The sequence below is a fragment of the Prorops nasuta genome, unplaced genomic scaffold (genome assembly GCF_024137725.1).
Source record: "Prorops nasuta isolate Cenicafe-Biocafe unplaced genomic scaffold, Cenicafe_Pnas_1.2 PNAS00017, whole genome shotgun sequence".
Taxonomy (NCBI): Eukaryota; Metazoa; Arthropoda; class Insecta; order Hymenoptera; family Bethylidae; genus Prorops; species Prorops nasuta.
In genome coordinates, this window is record NW_027116814.1 from 3,995,580 (window position 1) to 4,013,995 (window position 18,416).

Sequence of the window (18,416 nt, forward strand, 5' to 3'; positions counted from 1 at the left end):
GAAGAAAAATCGAATATACCTTGTAGGAAAATTGTAGAATCGTTTGCTGGCGTGGCGATCGAGACTCGCGTCGCAGCACAGCGTTAACCATTTCCCAAGGCGGAATGATTCGCTTGAAAAATCTCGACAGCGTCGTGGCGACCTCGTTCTCGGGTCGCACGCGTTGCTATGTTATCATTATTATATAGCTATATATATGTAGGTGTATTATATTCGCTCAGTCTCGCGCGTATTTGTGATGTAGCGGTGAGAAATTCTGCCGCAGCGTTCTCGCGCGTCTCTTCGACCTATCGCGGCTCCATCGAAGCCGTGGCTTCGGCTCCAGCGGCCCCCATCAATCTTCCGAGTACGTTCGACGCGCGCGCGCTTATCTGCCGTACGATCGGATGACGAAGCTGTGTAAATCGAGCGGCCAACTTGACAAATATTTAACGAGAAAATACGAGAAAGAGTGGGAAGGGTGGGGGCTGAGGGAAGCAGTGATAATTGAAAAAGGAGATAGCGCTCGCGTTAGAGGATTGGCTGTTCCGTGGCTGGCTCAATTTTAACACGAAGCGTCCAGCATGAATTTCAGTCAGAAGAGCGTCGGTCCGCTGAAGTATGTTTCGCACCAATTCTATCGTCTCTCGAAAATACTCGCACCATCGTGCGTCTTATCTTCGACTAAGTGTTCTCCAGACTGTGCACGAAGTGCTTGGCATCGGAATGAGTCTTGTCCAGCTGCGAATAATACTTGGTGATTGTACCGGAGCTACCTCATCCTTTATGTTATCCTCTTGGAGGAGGAAGAGGAGAAACCGTCGACGAGTAAGTGTAACGACTGTCCAGGAACAATTTGGAATACATGTTGGGAAAGAAGGAAACGCCCTTGGAGAACATGGAACCTAGATCCCTCAGCTGGGACCAATGAGGAGTTAGCTGAAAAGTGAAGAAATGTGATATACGAGGGTCGTGGCTACAATGTGTCGAAGGAAAGATAGAAAAAGATGAAAGAAGAGGAAAAAACCATGTAAGACGGAAAGGATACAATAGGGGTGAACGAAAGAACGTACTACGTGGTCGGCGGAGGCAGAGCCCGTTGGACAAACAGTTCACGCAGGCAGAGAGAAGCATGCTGCGTCAAGTGTACATTTTTCTGCTGGCTGTTTTCACAATTGTTCGTTGCGGTATATAACGCTGGAATTGCAATAGCAGCCGCATTCATTCTCGTAGCATCATCCAAGATGAAGTATAATATCGTACCGTTGCTGATAACAACTTTGCTGGTCTGGGGTGACGCTTCGGTTTGGGCCTCGGCAGATGAAGAGTCGGGATTGTTTGGTTCCGATGAGAGCTCCGCTAGCAGCTGGGTAGCAACTGGCGAACAGACAGTTTGGTCGAAGGTGGGAGAGGCTGTCGATGATTCGACGACTCTTGCCGTTGGCAGTGCAAGTGCGGGCGCTGATGGAAGCTCCGAGGATAATAAGGAGGAGGAGGAGGGAGGAGGAGGAGGAGGAGGAGCAGCAGCAGCAGCAGCAGCATCAGCAGCAGCGACGCGAGTGAACGCGGAAGCAGCTCGTTCGAAGGCGGAGACCGCACGAGCGAGGGCCGAAGCCGACGCAAACGCGAGAGCAGCCGCGAGCGCCCGGGCCGAGGCTCGCCAGGAGAAGAAGGTGAGCGCGGAGGCGAAGGCGAGGGCCGAAGCTGAAGCCAGTGCCCGGGCGCAAGCGGAGGCCAGCGCGAAGGCTGAGGCGAACGCTAGGGCGGAAGCCGAAGCGAAGGCCAAAGCGGAAGCGAGCGCGAGGCAGCAGGCGGAAGCGGCCGCGAAGGCCGAGGCTAGTGCAAGAGCCGAGGCTGAAGCCATAGCGGTAGCGGAGGTGGCTGCGAGGCACGAGGCGGAGGCAGCGGCCAGAGCAAACGCCAAAGCGATCAGCGAAGCCGCAGCCTCGGCCGAGGCTGTAGCCAACCAGTCTGCCAGTGCGCTGGCCAAGGCCACCAGCGAGGCGGCCGCAGCCGCGAGCCAGGCGGCGGAGGCCCAGGCGGAAGCCCGCCAGCTGGCGCAGGAAGCGTCCAAGGCCTTCGTCGAAGCCAAGGCCGCCACTTCGGCCTATGTGGACACAGCCGAGAGGTCCTACGCCGCTTCGGAGGACTCGGCGCAGGCCATCAAGGAGGCGGCCGAGGCCCAGGCGATCGCGGCTGCGAGGGCCACTAGCGCACTGGACGTAGCAGCGTCGGAGATCCTCGCGACGATCCGTGCGGACACCACGGGGTCAGCGGCCAAGGCAGCCGCGGTTCAGGCGACCCTCGCCTCGGAGGCGGCCATCAACGTCCTCAGGATCGCGCTGGAGGCCCAGAGACGCGCCAATGCCCTGGCAGCCGCCGAGGCTGCTGCGACCGCTGAGGCCGAGTCCCGTGCGGCCGCGGCCGCCAAGGCCACCGCTGCGGCCGCTGCAGCCACGGCGGAGGCCGCCAGGCTTCAGGCAGAGGCTCGTGCGGCGGCCCAGGCGGCTGCAGCGGAGTCGGCCCAGGCGGCCGCGGCAGCCGCGTCCGAACGCGGTCTTCAAGCTAGCGCATCTGCGGAGGCCGCTGCGGCCTTGAGATCGGAGGACAACGCTCTGATTAAACTCGCGGCTAATTTGGCCGAAGCGAACGCGCGTGCCGTCACCAGTGCCGTCGCCAAGTCCGTCAAAGTTGATGCTTGGTAATTATCCCTACTCGTTGCGATTTGCACCCCCCCCCCCCCCCATCACACTAAAATATTGTTATTATCAGTAATAATAAAGAGCAACGAAATGGTCGGGTTCTCGAAATTTCGAGGCCCTCTTCAATCTCTCCATGCATGTAACTTTAATATTTCTATGAGAAAATATAAATATACTATATATATATATATATATATATATATGCTGTATTATACCATACATTGCAACAATTATAAAAAAAACCTTTTTGTATCATCTCCTCCTTCAAAGCACACCTTTACATCTCTCGGAAGATAAAACGTACACTGTAAATACTTTGCTGTATCAAAGTAATTGACAATCACTCGAGTTATCATTATATACATCAATCGTGTCTCTTTTCAATTTGATTCTTTGTAAATAAATGTTTCGCCAAATGTTATATTTGGACGTATGAACGATATGGCATTTTACGTCATCTTTTATTATAATCTCTCGTTTGATACGTAGTTACGAAGGTGTAGAAATGCAGATCTAAGGGAGTAGATTCCTCGCGTGGAGAAGATGTGCTGCTAATTTCACACTTTACTTATAATGAGAAACTCCAATAAAGAGATGCGTGAAATTTCATCGAGACAACCCAGCTGCGTAAACAGATAAAAAACTTCCCTTCAACATTCACTGCTCTCCTGCTGCACTCTCTTACCAAATTAATTAACGATTGGTCTCATTATGAACAGGTGTGTAACAAGGAGAAAATCGACATGTTCCATTGTATAAAAATTTTTTGTGCAGATGTACGTGTATCTGGAAAAAAATAATAAAGATTATCCATTATTATTCGACACAGAAATGACTTGATCAGAGCATTCGGTCTTTTATTTTTACACACAATCCCTTTCCTTCTTCTCCGATAAAACATCGATACCAATTAGAATTCCACATAAAAATTCAACTATATTTTTCGTTAAAATTAATTACCGAAACGCGGGTGAGACACTAAAGAGACACAAAAGTCTGTAATAAAGAGCGCTGGATTCGGAGAATTGACGAGTTAACAACGATTTGATTTTACTCCTTTAAACTTGATGGTATTGCTTATCACCCTGAAGAAAAAAAATCCCATTGCGTTTGTAAGAAGGGTGGTATGTCGAATAAAAAATTATTCTCCGCTCAACGAGCTAATACGACACGCTTCGAAAAATCCAATTCTGCATGGATAATATATATTTTTTACGATACTCGGCGTAAACAGGACGCGTAAACTGTATAAATCACACTATACAGGGTATACCGAAATCTCGGAAGAATACAAATATAAACGATAAAATGTGAGAAATAAGGAAAGAGTGGCTTGCGCGAGAGTAGAGATCGATTCAGTGGAAATCGAAATCAGAGAAGATTACCGGCATATAGTGTCTTTATATTCATGCAGCGATCTACGTCATTGTTTTCGACGAGTAATCGTATCTCGGATAGCGCGAGCATCCTGTACTTACGGGACTAATAGCGTTACAGCTTTGTAAAAAAGAGTAGGAAGAGGAAAAATAAATGTAGAGAGTGAAAGAGAGAACGCTGTAGGTACGTATGTGCGAGCCAATAAGGAGACACTTAAAAAAATAGCAGGGTGTATATAGGGATAAGTAAGACGAAAGCGAGGAGAAAACGCGTGTGCAACAATATTTTCGCGAAAAATGGTAGAAGGTTGGGGGAGGATGGGCAAAATGTTTGGACAACTGGGTAGACAAAACGTGGCTGGTATATAACGAGGAAGCAGGAACGAATCGGGCATCAATCTGCGAAGCTCGGTCCAAGATGAAGATCCCAGTCGTATTAATCTCTTCCCTGCTCGTTTGGTGCTTCGCTTCCGGAGTCGCGGCTTCCGGAGGTTGGGGTTCCAGCGACGCATCAGCCTCGGCGCAAGCATCGGCCTCGGCTCAAGCATCGAGCGGCGGCGGCGGCGGCGGCGGCGGCTGGGGTGGATCCGGCGGTGCAGCCGCGAGTGCCCAGGCCTCCGCATCCGCGTCCGCCCAAGCAGCATCGAAAACCGGCGGAACTGGCATCTCCCTGAGCGCGATAACCGTGCAGGCCCAGAGCACCGCAACCGCCCAAGCAGAGGCCTCGGCCAAGAGCAGCGGAGCCGCGGCGAAGGCAGCCGCAACCGCAGCAGCCGCATCCGCCAAGGCCGCATCCGCGTCGGCCAGTGCGGCCGCACTCGCCTCCGCAGCTGGTGAAGCCGTCGGAGCCAGCGAGGCGGCTTTGGTCCAGGCATCGGCCACCGCCTCAGCCTCGAGGGACGCCATTAACCAGGCGGATCTGGCCGCGAAGGCCGCGGCGGCCGCACTGGCGAACGCAGCGGCCCAGGCCGACATCGCCGCGAGGGCCGCGGCCGCCGAAGCCAAGGCCTCCGCCCAGGCGCAGGCCCGCGCCGTCGCAGCCGCCTCCGCAGCGGCCGAAGCCAACGCGGCCGCGGCCGCGGCCGCCAAGGCCGAGGCCAGGGCCAACGCCGCCAACGCCAAGGCAGCCAGGATCCTCGAGCAGGCGAGGGCAGCCGCCAACGCGGCCGCCTCCGCCGAGGCCACCTCCAACGCCAGGGCCATAGCCGCGGCCCAGGCCAGCGCGAGAGCCAGCTCCATCGGCGCCATCGCCTCCGCGCGTGCGCAGGCGCGGGCTAGCGCCGACGCCGCCGCGGCCAACGCCGCCAAGGCCGCCGCCCAAGCCAAGGCCAACGCTCAGGCCGCCGCCAGCGCCTGGGCCCAGGCCTCCGCGGCCGCCAGCAGCGGTGCCGCCGCCCAAGCCAACGCAGCGGCCAACGCCATCTCCCGCTCCTGGTCCAACGGCGCCGCGACCGGCGCGTCCGCCTCCGCGGCCGCCAGCGCCAACAGTGGCATCAACCTTGCCGCCCTCCGCCCGGTCGTGGCCGTCGGTGGTAAAGGCTCCGGAAAAGCATCCGCGTCTGCCTCCGCCTCTGCATCCGCCAGCGCAGGTGCCAAGGCCACAGCCTAGAAGGATCTTCCCGAGGATAAACTCGCCCTTTCTCGAAGAGACACCGCGGGCTCGAGTCCCAACCTTCAAGAGCCTCGCACATCCTTTCAATTATCTCTGACCAAAACTCTATTAAAATCATACCCTTCTCCGATAAGATAAGTTTCGTACTTTCTATGCAGGCTACTGGCAAAAGAAGCAGCGATATACGCGGCAACTCATTTTAAGCAGAGAATGTAAAGAATGATAATAAATTCGTCATAGCAATCAATTATACCAATTCTTATCAAATTTTTTTTAATATATTCTATCCGATTGTATATACCTTATGATGTTGGACATCATCCATAATTTTGTACCTTTCGATCTCGTTTTTTTCCTATACTTTTACAGAACTCACCTCTATTTTTGATCGAGCACGTTTTGCACGATAGATTAGAGAGGAAGTAAATTACTTTTTTTCCGCAAGTTTGTTGTTCCTTCAACGGATAAAGCATGAGACGAGAAATGGCGGATATGTTTATTAATTCAGACAATATTTCCGTCCACCCCCTTCCAAATACTTGCACAGTTTGCACAAACGAATCTCAGCTTTCGTCTTTGCAGGATACCTGCGTGTATATGCGATAAAAGTAAGATTTATCGCGGAACGGTAAAAGCGCAACTGTTCCGAACCCTCGCGTTACTATATATGTTATCTTATATTCTTGCAGCGTAAGGCGACATTTGGAAAAATGTAATTGATTAACGATACTTAATCACAGCTGTCAGAACAGGAGACGTATACAAATATGAGATTGTCAACAAAATCACTGTAAGAACGCGCGAGCTCGTACACTTTGATCAACGATGTAATCAGCTGAACGGATCATTTTTCGTAGCGCACATTTACCAACAACTGCGACTCGGAATTGCCCATCGGAGTGGAAAATAATGTGGTTGCGGAGAACCAGCGCGGCATGCGGTTTCACCTGTCACAACAACGGTGCAAGATATTGCCTTTTATCTTTCATCTTAATCTGATAATAACACGACTTATCGTTGCAAATGCAGTCGCGTTTACGAGAGACAATTAGGTGCACGTTTTACGAAAATCGCGACAGCTGAAAGTTGAGTATCGCATGCTATATATAACTATCATTCAGTTGCTGAAATTGCATTTAAATTGGATTTTATGGTCCGAGAAATGGAGCACTCTTGCAAAATTCTCCCGCTTTGAAAATCTAGATTAGCTGTATAGCGGTCGTAAGTAGACGAAAAAAGTATCAGCGGACAATCGACGATATATACCACAACCAACGATACAGCTATAACTCTCTCTCTCTCTCTCTCTCTCTCTCTCTTTCTGCACTTTTCACAAACCAAGAAATTACAACCCGATAAGAAGCTAGATCCTTCAACCGCAGCTGGTCCGAAGTTGGCGCTAACAGACGGAAGTCAGTTAAGAAAATATTACGTCGATGTATCTGTGCAGAGTTGGGACCAATCTTAAGACAATATTGCCAAGAGGAAGAGGAGGAAATAATGGAAGAGCGGTGGAGAACACTTTGCAGGAGGGGGGAGTAGGGTGGGAAAGGAAGAAAAAAAGAGCATCGAGAGGATCCTCGACGACAGAAGCACAGATCACTAATACATGTGTGTGTATGCGCGAGCGATACGGAGGAGCGGGGGTGTAGCGCGTCAAGCGAGAAAACAGAAGAGAGTACGTAGCGGGCGCCGATGTTTGGACAATTGTCGAGAGTAGTATAAAATCGGCCAGTAAACGCACAGAAGGCATCAGTTTGCGAAGAGCTCGGTCCAAGATGAAGATCCCAGCGATATTTGTAACGTCTCTTCTCCTGTGGGGCTTCGCCTCCGGCTCCGCGTTGAAGTCAGGTGGTGGAGCCGGCGCCGGCGCGTCGGCCAGCGCCTCGGCTTCGGCCAGCGCCTCCGCCAGCAGCGGCGGCTGGGGCGGCTGGGGACCAAAGGGTGGCGCGCTGGTGGGCCGCACAGCCGGAGCGACCGCCACCGCGGAGGCAAGAGCCAGCGCCAGCGCCCAACTTGGACAGAACACCCCCTTCGACGTGCTCGCCGCCGGAGCGACCTCCAGCGCCAGTGCCCAAGCAGCTGCGTCCGCATCCGCGAGCGCAAACGCCAACAAGCAAAACGGGAACGCGTTGAACGCCATTAGAGCCGCAGCGGCCGCCGCCTCCGCGGCAGCCACCGCGGCCTCCGCGGCCGAGAACGCGGCCCGCGTGGCCGCACAGGCCTCCGCCCAGGCCAACGCCGCCGCCGAAGCCGCGGCCGAGGCCACCAGGGACTCGGACCAGGCGGCCGCAGCGGCCGCAGCCGCGCAGGCCAGCGCCAGCGCCCAGGCCGAGATCGCCAGACGAGAGACCGCGAACGAAGCCGCTGCGGCCGCGGACGCGGCCGCCAAGGCCGGAGCCGCCGCGGCGGCTGGCAAGGCCCTGAACGCAGCGGCTGATCAGGCTGCGGCCGCGGAGACCGCGGTCAGCGCGGCCGCCAACGCCGCCCTCGCCGCGCAGACCGTCGCCAGGGCCGCCATCGCCAAGTCCTCGGCTCTGGCGTCCCAAGCGACCGCGCAGGCCACCGCCACCTCCCAGATCGACGCCAGAGCCGCCGCGGCCCAAGCGGCCGCATCCGCGCAAGCCGAGACGCGCGCGGCCGCCGGGAGGGCAGCCGCCGACGCCGCTGCGACCGCGGCCGCCGACGCCAAAGCCAGCGCCAAGGCCGTCGCCTCTGCCAAAGCTGCTTCCATCGCCAGGGCACAGATCGTCTCGTCCGCCGGAGCCAAGGCAGGCGCTTCCGCCAGCGCCAGCGCCAGCGCCGGTGCCGGTGCCAAGTCCCACTAAACCCAAAACTCTACCCGGAACTTATTACCGGACTACCTATCGGTGCTCTAGCGCATACCATTAGTTCGAAGCAGGATTCCAGCAGCAGCAAACAGCATTTGATTATAAAACTTTTAAAAGAGTTCCAATTTCATCCCGAGATATATGTAATTATAAATAAAATAACTGCAAGTTAAATAAATCTCACTTTATTACTCGACACACGACGATATCTTATATTTTTTATTCTATCCTGGTGAAATAATGCGTTCGATGATTGGTGGTCGAATAATCGCTTGGATGGGTATCTCAGGAGCGATTCATGTGTGTTTTATGGTTTCCTCTTCTTTATGTTCTGTCTGGCACACCTACACACGTTTATCATCAAAGCGATTGTGGATAATAAGAACTGCTTATGAGGATTACAGGAGAAATCACACTTTTTATCAGCTCTTACAGAAGTTTCCGTGAAATTTATGGTTTACGTTTGTAGATTGTAACGACTGATGAATTAGAATGTTTCGTTCAAATGGAGTTATGCTAATGACAGCAATCTCTTCGTCAAAGTATTGTTTTAGTCGAGAGATTATAATTGATCGATACGAATTTGAAATATTGATGAATCGTTTCGATTTTAATGATTGTCATGCCATGTGGTAAGTTAACATCGATATTATATATATATATATATATATATATTGCTGTTGAATTTAAGAAGTTCAATGTTATCCCTCTCTGTTAATAGAAACTATATTATTGTACACGTGTGTACCGAAATTTTAATTCTTATCGATTTCGCATTAAAGACAAACTGTGTACAACTCACGTCGATTAAAAATATTGGAGAAACAGACAAATAATAAAGAATCGTAAAAAGTGTAATTTAAGAAATCTGTCTGTTACCCTACGTCGTTCTTCTTTCATAATTATTATCGCTAATCATTGTCTCTAGCTTATGGACGCAATTAACTGGGTAAATCAATATGATTTATTAAAAATAACATTCAGTAAAACCCTGGAACATTCTCGTCATTATTATCCGACAAGATAAATTTGTAAACACTGTATCAATGAAACATTTACTTTTTATTTTCAAATTTTCGTGAAACGAAAAAACGAGAGCAAAATTAGAATCCATGCATGAGTCCCAAAATGGAGAAATGAGGGAAAAAACGACTAAACGAAAAATCTAGGATATTTTTTGTCAAGTTGGCATCGATAAAACCACGGTACTCCGCACAGGGCACAACACTCAGATAAGTTACAGTGATTACAAGTGATGTATATTTTGCATACGAAAATTTGCCAGCTTGACAAATAAGTGGCGAAACTTCCGTGGTAAGGGAAGGAAAAGAGCGGGGCACCGGAGGCTACACTTGTGCGAAGCTGGGAAGAAAAACACAAACTCTTCGGAGGATAGAGCGAAGCGCACAACGTCATAGAGAGAAAACAGGGATTATTTGGACAATTGGGAGCAGGTTTGAGTATAAAAAGTGGCGAAGAGCGAAGGAGAGTATCAATCCGCGAAAGACCGTCGAAGATGAAGATCCCAGCGATATTCGTGACATCCCTCCTTCTGTGGGGCTTTGCCTCAGCGGGCATAGTGGTCCCGGCTGGCAAATCCTCATCCGGGGCTTCCGCAAGCGCATCCGCGAGCGCGTCGGCCAGTGCAGGAAGCGGAGGCTGGGGCTGGAAGTCATCGGGTGGAGGCAAAGGGGGCGGCGGCGGCAGCGGCGGCGGAAGCGCCAGTGCATCCGCGAGTGCATCGGCAGCCGCCTCGGCGAAGACCGGCTCCGAGGCAACCGGAGTCGCAGCTGTCAAGGCCGCCGCTGCAGCCGCAGCGGCCGCATCAGCATCGGCCTCCGCAGCGGCCAAGGCAGAGGCCTCCGCATCGGCTTCGGCCGCGGCCGCCGCCTCCGCCGCAGCGAACGAGGCTAGGGACGCCCTGGCCGCCCTCGTGGCGGCCCAGGCCGCCGCAGCCGCCAAAGCCCGCGCCGCGACCGACGCCGCCAGCGCCGTCGAGGAGGCGTCCCGAGACGCAGAGATCGCAGCTGCGAGGGCCGCCGAGGCCAACGTGAACGCCCAGGCAGCATCCCAGGCAGCAGCGGCCTCCCAGGAACGCGCGGCTGCCCTCGCCGGAGTGTCCTCCAGGTCGGCGGCCGCAGTGGCCACCGGATCCGCCGACGCCAACGTAGCAGCCGGACTCGCGAGCGCCGCCGCCGCCAGGGCCTCCAAGGTCGCCGCCGGAGCCGCCGGAGCCCAGAGGGACGCCGCCGGCGCCGCCTCCGCCTCCGCCTCGGCCGCAGCCAACTCGGCGCTGGCCGCCTCCAACACGGCCGACGCCCAAGCGGTGGCGCTCGCCCAGGCCAACGCCGCGGTCGAGGGCGACTCCGACTCGACGTCCGCTCGCGCCAGCGCCGCCGCGCGCGCCGTCAGCGCCGCCAGCAGCAACGCCGCGAACCAGCAGTCCTCGGCCCGCGCCACGGCTAACGCCAACGCGGCCGCGAACGCGGCCGCTGGCGCTGGTACCAGGGCCACCGCGGCGGCCTCCGCTTCCGCCTCGGCGCAGGCTGGCGCACGTGCGTCCCTCGGCAAGATTGGCGGCGTGATCGCCAAGGCCAAGGCTGCCGCCTCTAGTTCCATCTCCAGCGGCGCATCCGCAGCTGCATCCGCGGGCGCTTCGGCCGGAGCATCCGCCGGCGGAAAATCCGGCGCCGCGGCTTCGGCCTCGGCGTCGGCCGCCGCTAAAAGCCGTGCTTCTTCGTAAACCATTTTCAATTGAGCGATTCTTTAACGTTCCTCCGCAACTACGCCCGGGGTTAACGGCGCTACCTGGAGAAACCATAGCAAAAACTTAGCGGGCGATATCGCATGCACATATTGCTGTTCTTTTTTATTGACGAAATAAGAAACTTGTAAGAATACCACTACCAGCCAAAATTTCTAACCAATAAAATATTAATTACTTAGCAGAATATGTGAAATTGATTCTTTTGCTCCACCATTTTTTCCCTCTTACGTATCACCCATGTACAAACTTGTGCGATGTTCTATATGAAACAACTGAAACTTTAATTATCGGTTTATCACTGTACCGTATTGTAATATTAATTTATTTTACTTGATTAAAATTATACGTATGTATACGTTGGTGATACACAGAAAATTGTTGGTTTTTAATTTTAACAATTTTCGTACAGTTACATCGATTCCCACAAGCGAGCCTAAGCTCTGCGGTCGTATTTGGAGTAAGAAGCTGATTCTTGGTCGAGGTCAAAGGGAAACAAATGCGAGTGGCATTCTACCTTGCCCGGATGTCTTAATATGTACAAATAAAGAAAGAGTGAGAGAGAGAGAGAGAGAGAGAGAGAGAGAGAGAGAGAGAGAGATGTGTCAATAAATCGATAAGCAGAAAATTATTACAGGTGAAACGTGTTATCGGATTAGCAATGATTCTTTTCTTCAAACACAATATCAACATATACTCCGATTATTCACTCTTGTACGGGAGGTATTGGTATAACAGATTTATTGAAATAACCATGTTCGGAATGATTTGTGAGAGATAAATCCAAACCAATATTTTTACAACTATAATTAAATTATATTTGCTGTACAAATATCCAGCTCGATATTTCATTCCTTGTTATACGAGAAAGATATCGCTCCAAACCGTATCTGAGATAATTAGGTGAATGCGAGTATTACGCTCTTTGCATAATGAACCTATTTAAGAAATTTTGTTATCTTAAAAATGTAGAAAATTTGTATTTAATTTTACTCCTCGTTTATAAATTAATATTGGAAAAACTACATTTCAACACGTTTTCATTCACCTCCTAATTTCTACATATTATTAATTGTTAAACACCATGTGTTAAACTACCAAATTTTGTAAAAAGCAATAAACATTTTTCCTAAAGAAAATAAAAGAGTCCAGCATTCATGTTACATTATCCGCTTTAATATCGCACATATGTTAATATCGATGAAAAACAATCCATTAATATAGCAAAATATGGTCTTGGCAACAGCATCAATTATAACATCTATCAGATTTCATATAGAAACTACCGCAAACAAGGGGTTGGATAAAGTGAAAGAAGAACGGAGGGGGAAGGAAGAGTGCACCGAAAACCGGATATTCGTCGAGTGGAGGTAAATCGACATCGATAGGCAACAAATAGCTATACAGCAGTCTGCCTGCTGCTGCTGCTGCTCCTGAAAAAGAAACAATATACAGCTAAAGAAACAGTTCTTAAACAAGCAGGTAAAAGAAAAAAAGCGTTTACGGAGAATAATAAAAATATTTAAGAAGAGGATAACTCAGGAGGGTACGCGTCACACGCGAAATGCAGTGACTGTTTTGACAATTGGATTACGGAGTATATATTGGGAGAACGTTAGGAAATTGGCATCAATCTGCGAAGATCCGTTCAACATGAAGATTCCAGTAACTCTCTTGGTATCCCTCTTGTGCTGGGGCTTCGCCTCCGCTGGTGGCGGTCCGAGGCTAGGGTCCGCAGGCGCATCCGCCAACGCAGCCGCATCGGCAAGCGCCAGCAGTGGCAGCGGCGGCTGGGCATGGGGCGGTTCCGGTGCATCCGCCAGCGCCAGCGCTAGTGCATCGGCCAAAGCCGGAGTAGACGTGGGAGCCGGAGCTTCGTCAGTGGCGGCCACCTCGATCGGCAGTCTGGCCGAGAGCGAGGCCGGACAAGCCGCAGCAGCCGCCTCCGCGGCCGCCGCCGCGCAGGCCACCTCATCGGCCGAGTCCGCCTCCAGCGCGAGCGCGGCCGCAGCCGCCGCAGCCGCAGCCGCAGCCGCGGCCGCCAAGGCCCAAGCCAACGCCTCGAAATTGGCCGCAGTGTCGATCAACGCGTGTGCCAACCAACGGGCCGCAGCCGCGCGCGCCGAAGCCGCCGCCGCCGCCGCCAGACAGTCGGCGCTGAACGCCGCGCGCGCCGCGGACACCGCCTCCGTGGCCAACAGCCGCGCGAACGACGAGGCCAAGAAGGCCGCTGGATTGACCGCGGCCGCCGCAGCCGCATCCGCCCAAGCCAACGCAGCCGTGGACGCGGCGGTGCTGAGCTCCAGGTGGGCCCTGAAGACTGCCAAGGCCGCGGCGGAGGCCGAAGCCACGGCCCTCGCAGCCGCAGCCAAGGCCAACGCCGCCAGAGCCAGGGCCGAAGCCGAGGCGCGCGCCGCGGCTACCGCGACCGCCAACGCCGACGCCAACGCCTCGGCGGCCGACCTCACCGCTGCGGTGTCCGCTGCGGCCGAGAGCAAAGCCGCCTCCCAGGCTCAGCTCCGCAGCGCTACCGCTCAGGCCGCGTCCAGCGCCACTGGTAGCGCCAGTGCGGGATCTCTGTCCAAAGGAGCCCTCGCTCGTCCGAAGGTCAGTGCATCCGCATCCGCGTCCGCTAGTGCCGGTGCTGGCGCCGGTGCCGGTGGTTGGGGATGGGGAGGAGCCAACGCAGGAGCAGCCGCAGGAGCATCCGCCGGTGCCGGGGGTTGGGGATGGGGAGGAGCCAAGGCAGGAGCAGCCGCAAAAGCTTCCGCCGGCGCAGCTGCGTAAGGTTCCGGCGCCATCCTCGTCTTAACCAGCGAACCTGCGCACTCACCTCTATCTCCCCCCCCCCCCCTCCCTCCCTCATCCCTCTCAGCCCGTCGATCGACACGGCGGTATACGCGCAGAGGCCTCCCTCTCCCCCTCCTTGATTCCTATTATTATCGGCCTATAGGAGACAGAGCGGGAACCTCGGTAACTTCTACAGTTGAGCACCCTAATTATCAGCAATGGAAATTTTATTAAAAATCAAATCTATCCAGATTAATTCATTGTAAAGATGCGATTAAAGTCAATTATAGCATGTCAAATATGATTATACTCTGCGTCTCTTTTTATTCTCTTTCCTCTCTCTCTCTCTCTCTGTATTTATAATTTATTATTGTTGTTTTATCAACGGTGTAAATCTATGGTGTACGCGTACGTATATACAGTCGTACATTTTTCATTATCTTCGATTATTTACGCTTTGCATGCTGTATATACGCTCGGCAATTGTATCAACAGTCATCAGAGCGAATTAAGTCGGAGATATTGTGTAAGCAATTGAAACCTTATAATTGTTACAAGTATGTAAATATATTTATAAATTTAATAATATAAAATTTACGCGTTTACAGTTCTGCAATATTCCAGAGTGGTTTTGTTGCACGTAGTATATGCTGTTTTGTATTATGCTACTTAGTACGTGGTACATTGTTGTACACGCGTATACGCGGAGGGTCTAGGTTGAGTAGACGCGTCACGTGTGGAGCAGACGCGGGAATTGTTGAGTAGATACACCGCGCGTGGAACGAACGCGCAACGCGTAAAACGAACGCGCGGTTTGAATTCAGCTCTATAGTTCAATGACCCTGAATTTTTTAAGTTTCACTCTTAAGTTTGGAGATAGAAAGATTCTATATTAAACGAAACATATCAATTGTTAATTTTTCAGAGAAAAAGGACCAATCAAGGTCAGGGTATTCTGGACTGCATCGCTAAATCGATTCTACTGTCAAAACATTAACTTCGCGGTGTTTTAATCAATAGTCCTTTTATTTGTTATCGTATAAGACAAACTGACGAAAGTTGAGAATCGGCAGGTATACTGGTTAACCCTCATTTCATGAACTTCATAACTGTATTTTTTTATACCGATAGTAATTGTCAACTAAACAATTTAAAGACTATTAGATGGTTAAATATTATTTATAAATATACTTTAAGCCGCGCATTTATTCAACAGGCAGCACGTCCGCTCCAAACGTCGCGCCAAAAATTTGTATGGCACGCAAAAGTGTCCACGCTACGCATGAATTCACGCGCAGTGTACCCGCACTTTTAGTTGCCTTGGGTGGCATGGTAGGCTGACCAATTATCCATGAGTTCATATCATTGACTACTGCATATAATGATCAGAGATGCGAAACACGCAAAACTGTCAAGTGCCTATACTGACAGATAAACTGACGTCAGAGTGCAGACAGTCGGCCACGATGATCATGCCGACGTGGAGTACTCTTCCGGTACTCCCCTCTCCAGCTTCCTTTCCTAAAAATCCCCTTCCACTGAAGCTAAAGTAGGTGGCGTGGCGTGTGTGAATATCACCGTCTTGTTTTTTTCTTAACCTGTGTCAAGATGAACGGCCAGTTACTGGTATGTTTGTAATAAGGTCAAAAAAATATTGACGTTTATAAACTGTCCTTGCTTTTAATCGTACTGGCAAATTATCATATTTCTAGTCATGAATCGTGGTACAACGTCGAAATACGAACAACATAACCTCGAGACTTCTATGTTTCGCGAAAATGCAGATTGCGATTTTCTACATTACGTATGATTTTTTCAATTTCGCGTTTTTCCTTACTAAATCTAATTCTTCAATCTCATTCAAACTGCTGTCTCACTGAAATATTAAATTATCCTAATCAAGCTTGTAATCTCTTCTTTTTATCTGTCATCTGTGTAACATTAAGTCAATTCTAACAAGGAGTTTCATACTTTAAATCTTCATTATTGACATGCATGCCGTGGTATTTTCCATTTCAATGAGAGTAAATTCTATAAAATGAATTCTTCCAGGAACCAACCCTTTATACCGTGAAAGGCATGGTAATACTGGATAACGATGGAAATCGTATTCTAGCAAAATATTATGACAAAAATGTATTCCCAACTGCCAAGGAACAAAAGGCATTTGAAAAAAATTTGTTTAATAAGACACATAGGGCCAATGCGGAAATAATCATGTTGGATGGCTTAACCTGTGTCTATAGAAGTAATGTAGATTTATTTTTTTATGTTATGGGAAGCTCTCATGAAAATGAGGTAAATGTTACTAGATCTATTTATAAAGAAATAATTCTTCTTTGATTTACTGAAGCTTTTTATTATTTTTGCATTTCAGTTAATTCTCATGAGTGTTTTAAATTGCTTGTACGATTCTGTGAGTCAGATACTTAGGAAAAATGTAGAAAAAAGAGCTGTACTTGATAGTTTGGACATTGTAATGTTGGCGATGGATGAAATTTGCGATGGAGGGTTAGTACATACATAGATATTAAACTATAATTGACATTTACTTTCATTATTTTCAAATGATGTTTTCAGAATCATTTTGGATGCTGATGCATCTAGTGTTGTTCAAAGGGTAGCTTTAAGAACCGATGATATTCCTCTTGGAGAACAAACAGTGGCACAGGTAACAAGCATTCTCTGAAATGCTGAGTAATCTCTAAATTTCTCTATTTCTTTATCAATGCTTTAAATTTTAGGTATTACAGTCTGCAAAAGAACAGTTGAAGTGGTCTCTACTAAAATGATTTCCTACACATACACACGCACACACAGATACATACATTAGGTTGCTTATATTTAACAATACTTTTTGAATTTAATCAGGAATATTGTACATTATTGCTAGCCAAGTAACTTTATAAAACAATATATATGCAAGTTAATATAACTGTGGAAAGTATTTAATTGCTTTAATGAAGAGATACAATTGTTTTATATTATTACAATTTTAGATGTATAAAAATTTATCTTAAGACTATAAATTTACAAAATACCAAGACTCTTTTCTACTACAGCATGAGGTTGTCCCATTTGTTCACGGAATTCAACAGTATTAAATATGTCCTCAAATCTAAAATTAATCAATTTTAAAATCATAAATGTATTCTACTATCAGCTCTATCACATTGTTACTCTGTGATTAGAAAAATATTAATTATTATACCCTATATCTTCGTCGCGCGCTAGTAGCACATCCTTTTGAAAATTAGACGATGGCAAAAAAGGAAGCCTCCCAATGTTTTCAGTAGCTTTTAATTCCATTGCTAAACGCATTGGTGCGTGTAAACCTTGGGTATTCCTAAGCATTGTCATATTCATGCGTAATTTATTCTTCTCAAACTAAAATTACAAAAAAATCTTCAGTGTTTGAGTCCAATAATTATTGTTAAGAATATCGAATAAATAAATTTACAAGTTTTCCACTAGCTTCCAAGGGATGAGCAAAACCAATAGTTTGTCGATTAGCTGCTAGGCTACAAAACATACAAAAACAATTTATTGCAGTTACTGATTAAAATAAATCCATATAAAATCATTTTTAACAATTACCCTGAAATCATAGGATTTGCTATTCCATAGTTGTCATCTTTCACCTTAAATTCCCCAATCATATTTCCATTGGTCATTGGAGTAGGTAAACCAAAACTCTACAATTAATTAAAATTACTCAATAAAAATTCTGTTATTATTTCAATCAAGTCTTTACTCCAATGACTTGTAAAATTGAAGAACTGAGACCAAGCCTCTACTTTGAAACACTGAATCTATTCAAAATTATAAGTCTGCACAAAATAATTAGAAATATTGTAATAAAAACAATTAAACTGAAATATTAACTTAATTTTATAGAAAGAATGTAATATAAACACACGAGTAAATTGCTATTGTAACCTTATTTCAATTGTCAGAGTCATTGATTAATAAAATATATTTTATTGTGAAAGAAATCAATCCATTGAATTTAATGACATATATTTTCTATCAATAATTACCATTTTGCAATTAATCACTGAGATAATGTCAATTGATGAAAACAATTTTACTAAGCGCTTTGGCTTGCAAAAACTTTAAATTTCTTTCTAGGTTATGCAAAGTCACAAGTAACTTTTCTGAAGCTGGCCAACAATCAGAACTGTATTTGCGTCTGTTTGCGTCTAACGTCAAGTAAGCAATTGGCAATTTGGCCACATTATCCCTGCCTTGGGCGCGTTCCAAACCTTACCCCCGGAGAACGGATGCAGTCATGTCTTTCTAAATTTATCCCTAGACTTCTCCCTAGATCCCCTTCCCCTGCCTAGAATATAGGGAAAAATT

General features: G+C 49.0%; 5 protein-coding genes across 6 annotated transcripts; 4 read left to right on the forward strand and 1 right to left on the reverse strand.

Moving 5' to 3' along the window:
- Positions 1–221: 221 nt before the first annotated feature.
- On the forward strand, positions 222–8,497 carry LOC136779523 (pneumococcal serine-rich repeat protein-like). Its single transcript, XM_066737145.1, has 8 exons — positions 222–1,856; positions 1,935–2,680; positions 2,952–3,010; positions 3,274–3,308; positions 3,401–3,457; positions 4,362–4,532; positions 4,791–5,465; positions 8,198–8,497. Exons 1-8 carry the CDS (start codon positions 1,224–1,226, stop codon positions 8,495–8,497), a joined length of 2,676 nt encoding a protein of 891 aa, XP_066593242.1. The 5' UTR covers positions 222–1,223.
- A 1,519-nt stretch (positions 8,498–10,016) lies between these two features.
- LOC136779524 (antifreeze protein Maxi-like) lies at positions 10,017–15,051 on the forward strand. The gene is given in 4 exon segments (XM_066737146.1): positions 10,017–10,074; positions 11,167–11,239; positions 13,100–14,069; positions 14,980–15,051. Coding segments are annotated over 4 exon segments (1,173 nt in total).
- On the forward strand, positions 10,413–11,113 carry LOC136779740 (antifreeze protein Maxi-like; the record flags this gene model as incomplete). Its single annotated transcript, XM_066737500.1, has 3 exons — positions 10,413–10,876; positions 10,913–11,055; positions 11,100–11,113. Coding segments are annotated over 3 exons (621 nt in total), but the record flags the coding sequence as incomplete, so codon positions are not given.
- Positions 15,052–15,538: 487 nt separating the features above from the next.
- Positions 15,539–17,001, forward strand: zetaCOP (COPI coat complex subunit zeta). Of its 2 annotated transcripts, XM_066737034.1 has the most exons (6): positions 15,620–15,680; positions 15,767–15,858; positions 16,107–16,352; positions 16,432–16,565; positions 16,635–16,725; positions 16,799–17,001. In XM_066737034.1, exons 2-6 carry the CDS (start codon positions 15,769–15,771, stop codon positions 16,844–16,846), a joined length of 609 nt encoding a protein of 202 aa, XP_066593131.1. In that variant the 5' UTR covers positions 15,620–15,680; positions 15,767–15,768; the 3' UTR covers positions 16,847–17,001. The 2 variants fall into 2 exon arrangements, with proteins under 2 accessions (XP_066593132.1, XP_066593131.1); XM_066737035.1 differs by lacking the exon at positions 15,767–15,858 and having other exon boundaries at positions 15,539–15,680.
- On the reverse strand, positions 16,987–18,280 carry Pomp (proteasome maturation protein). The gene is made up of 5 exons (XM_066737036.1): positions 18,095–18,280; positions 17,652–17,749; positions 17,515–17,575; positions 17,266–17,441; positions 16,987–17,172 (listed from the first exon to the last, which is right to left on the reverse strand). Exons 1-5 carry the CDS (start codon positions 18,095–18,097, stop codon positions 17,085–17,087), a joined length of 426 nt encoding a protein of 141 aa, XP_066593133.1. The 5' UTR covers positions 18,098–18,280; the 3' UTR covers positions 16,987–17,084.
- Between the last annotated feature and the right edge of the window lie 136 nt (positions 18,281–18,416).

Coding starts and splice junctions, on each gene's coding strand:
- Pomp (XM_066737036.1), bottom strand. Junction 17,576..17,651: donor GCAAATCCTATGATTTCAGG/GTAATTGTTAAA, acceptor TATGTTTTGTAG/CCTAGCAGCTAATCGACAAA. Junction 17,173..17,265: donor GCGCGCGACGAAGATATAGG/GTATAATAATTA, acceptor GATTAATTTTAG/ATTTGAGGACATATTTAATA.
- zetaCOP (XM_066737034.1), top strand. CDS start 15,769: ATGAATCGTGGTACAACGTCGAAATACGAACAACATAACCTCGAGACT. Junction 16,353..16,431: donor GAAGCTCTCATGAAAATGAG/GTAAATGTTACT, acceptor TTTGCATTTCAG/TTAATTCTCATGAGTGTTTT. Junction 16,726..16,798: donor GAGAACAAACAGTGGCACAG/GTAACAAGCATT, acceptor TTTAAATTTTAG/GTATTACAGTCTGCAAAAGA.
- LOC136779523 (XM_066737145.1), top strand. CDS start 1,224: ATGAAGTATAATATCGTACCGTTGCTGATAACAACTTTGCTGGTCTGG. Junction 1,857..1,934: donor AAGCCATAGCGGTAGCGGAG/GTGGCTGCGAGG, acceptor GCCTCGGCCGAG/GCTGTAGCCAACCAGTCTGC. Junction 2,681..2,951: donor TCCGTCAAAGTTGATGCTTG/GTAATTATCCCT, acceptor CCTCCTTCAAAG/CACACCTTTACATCTCTCGG.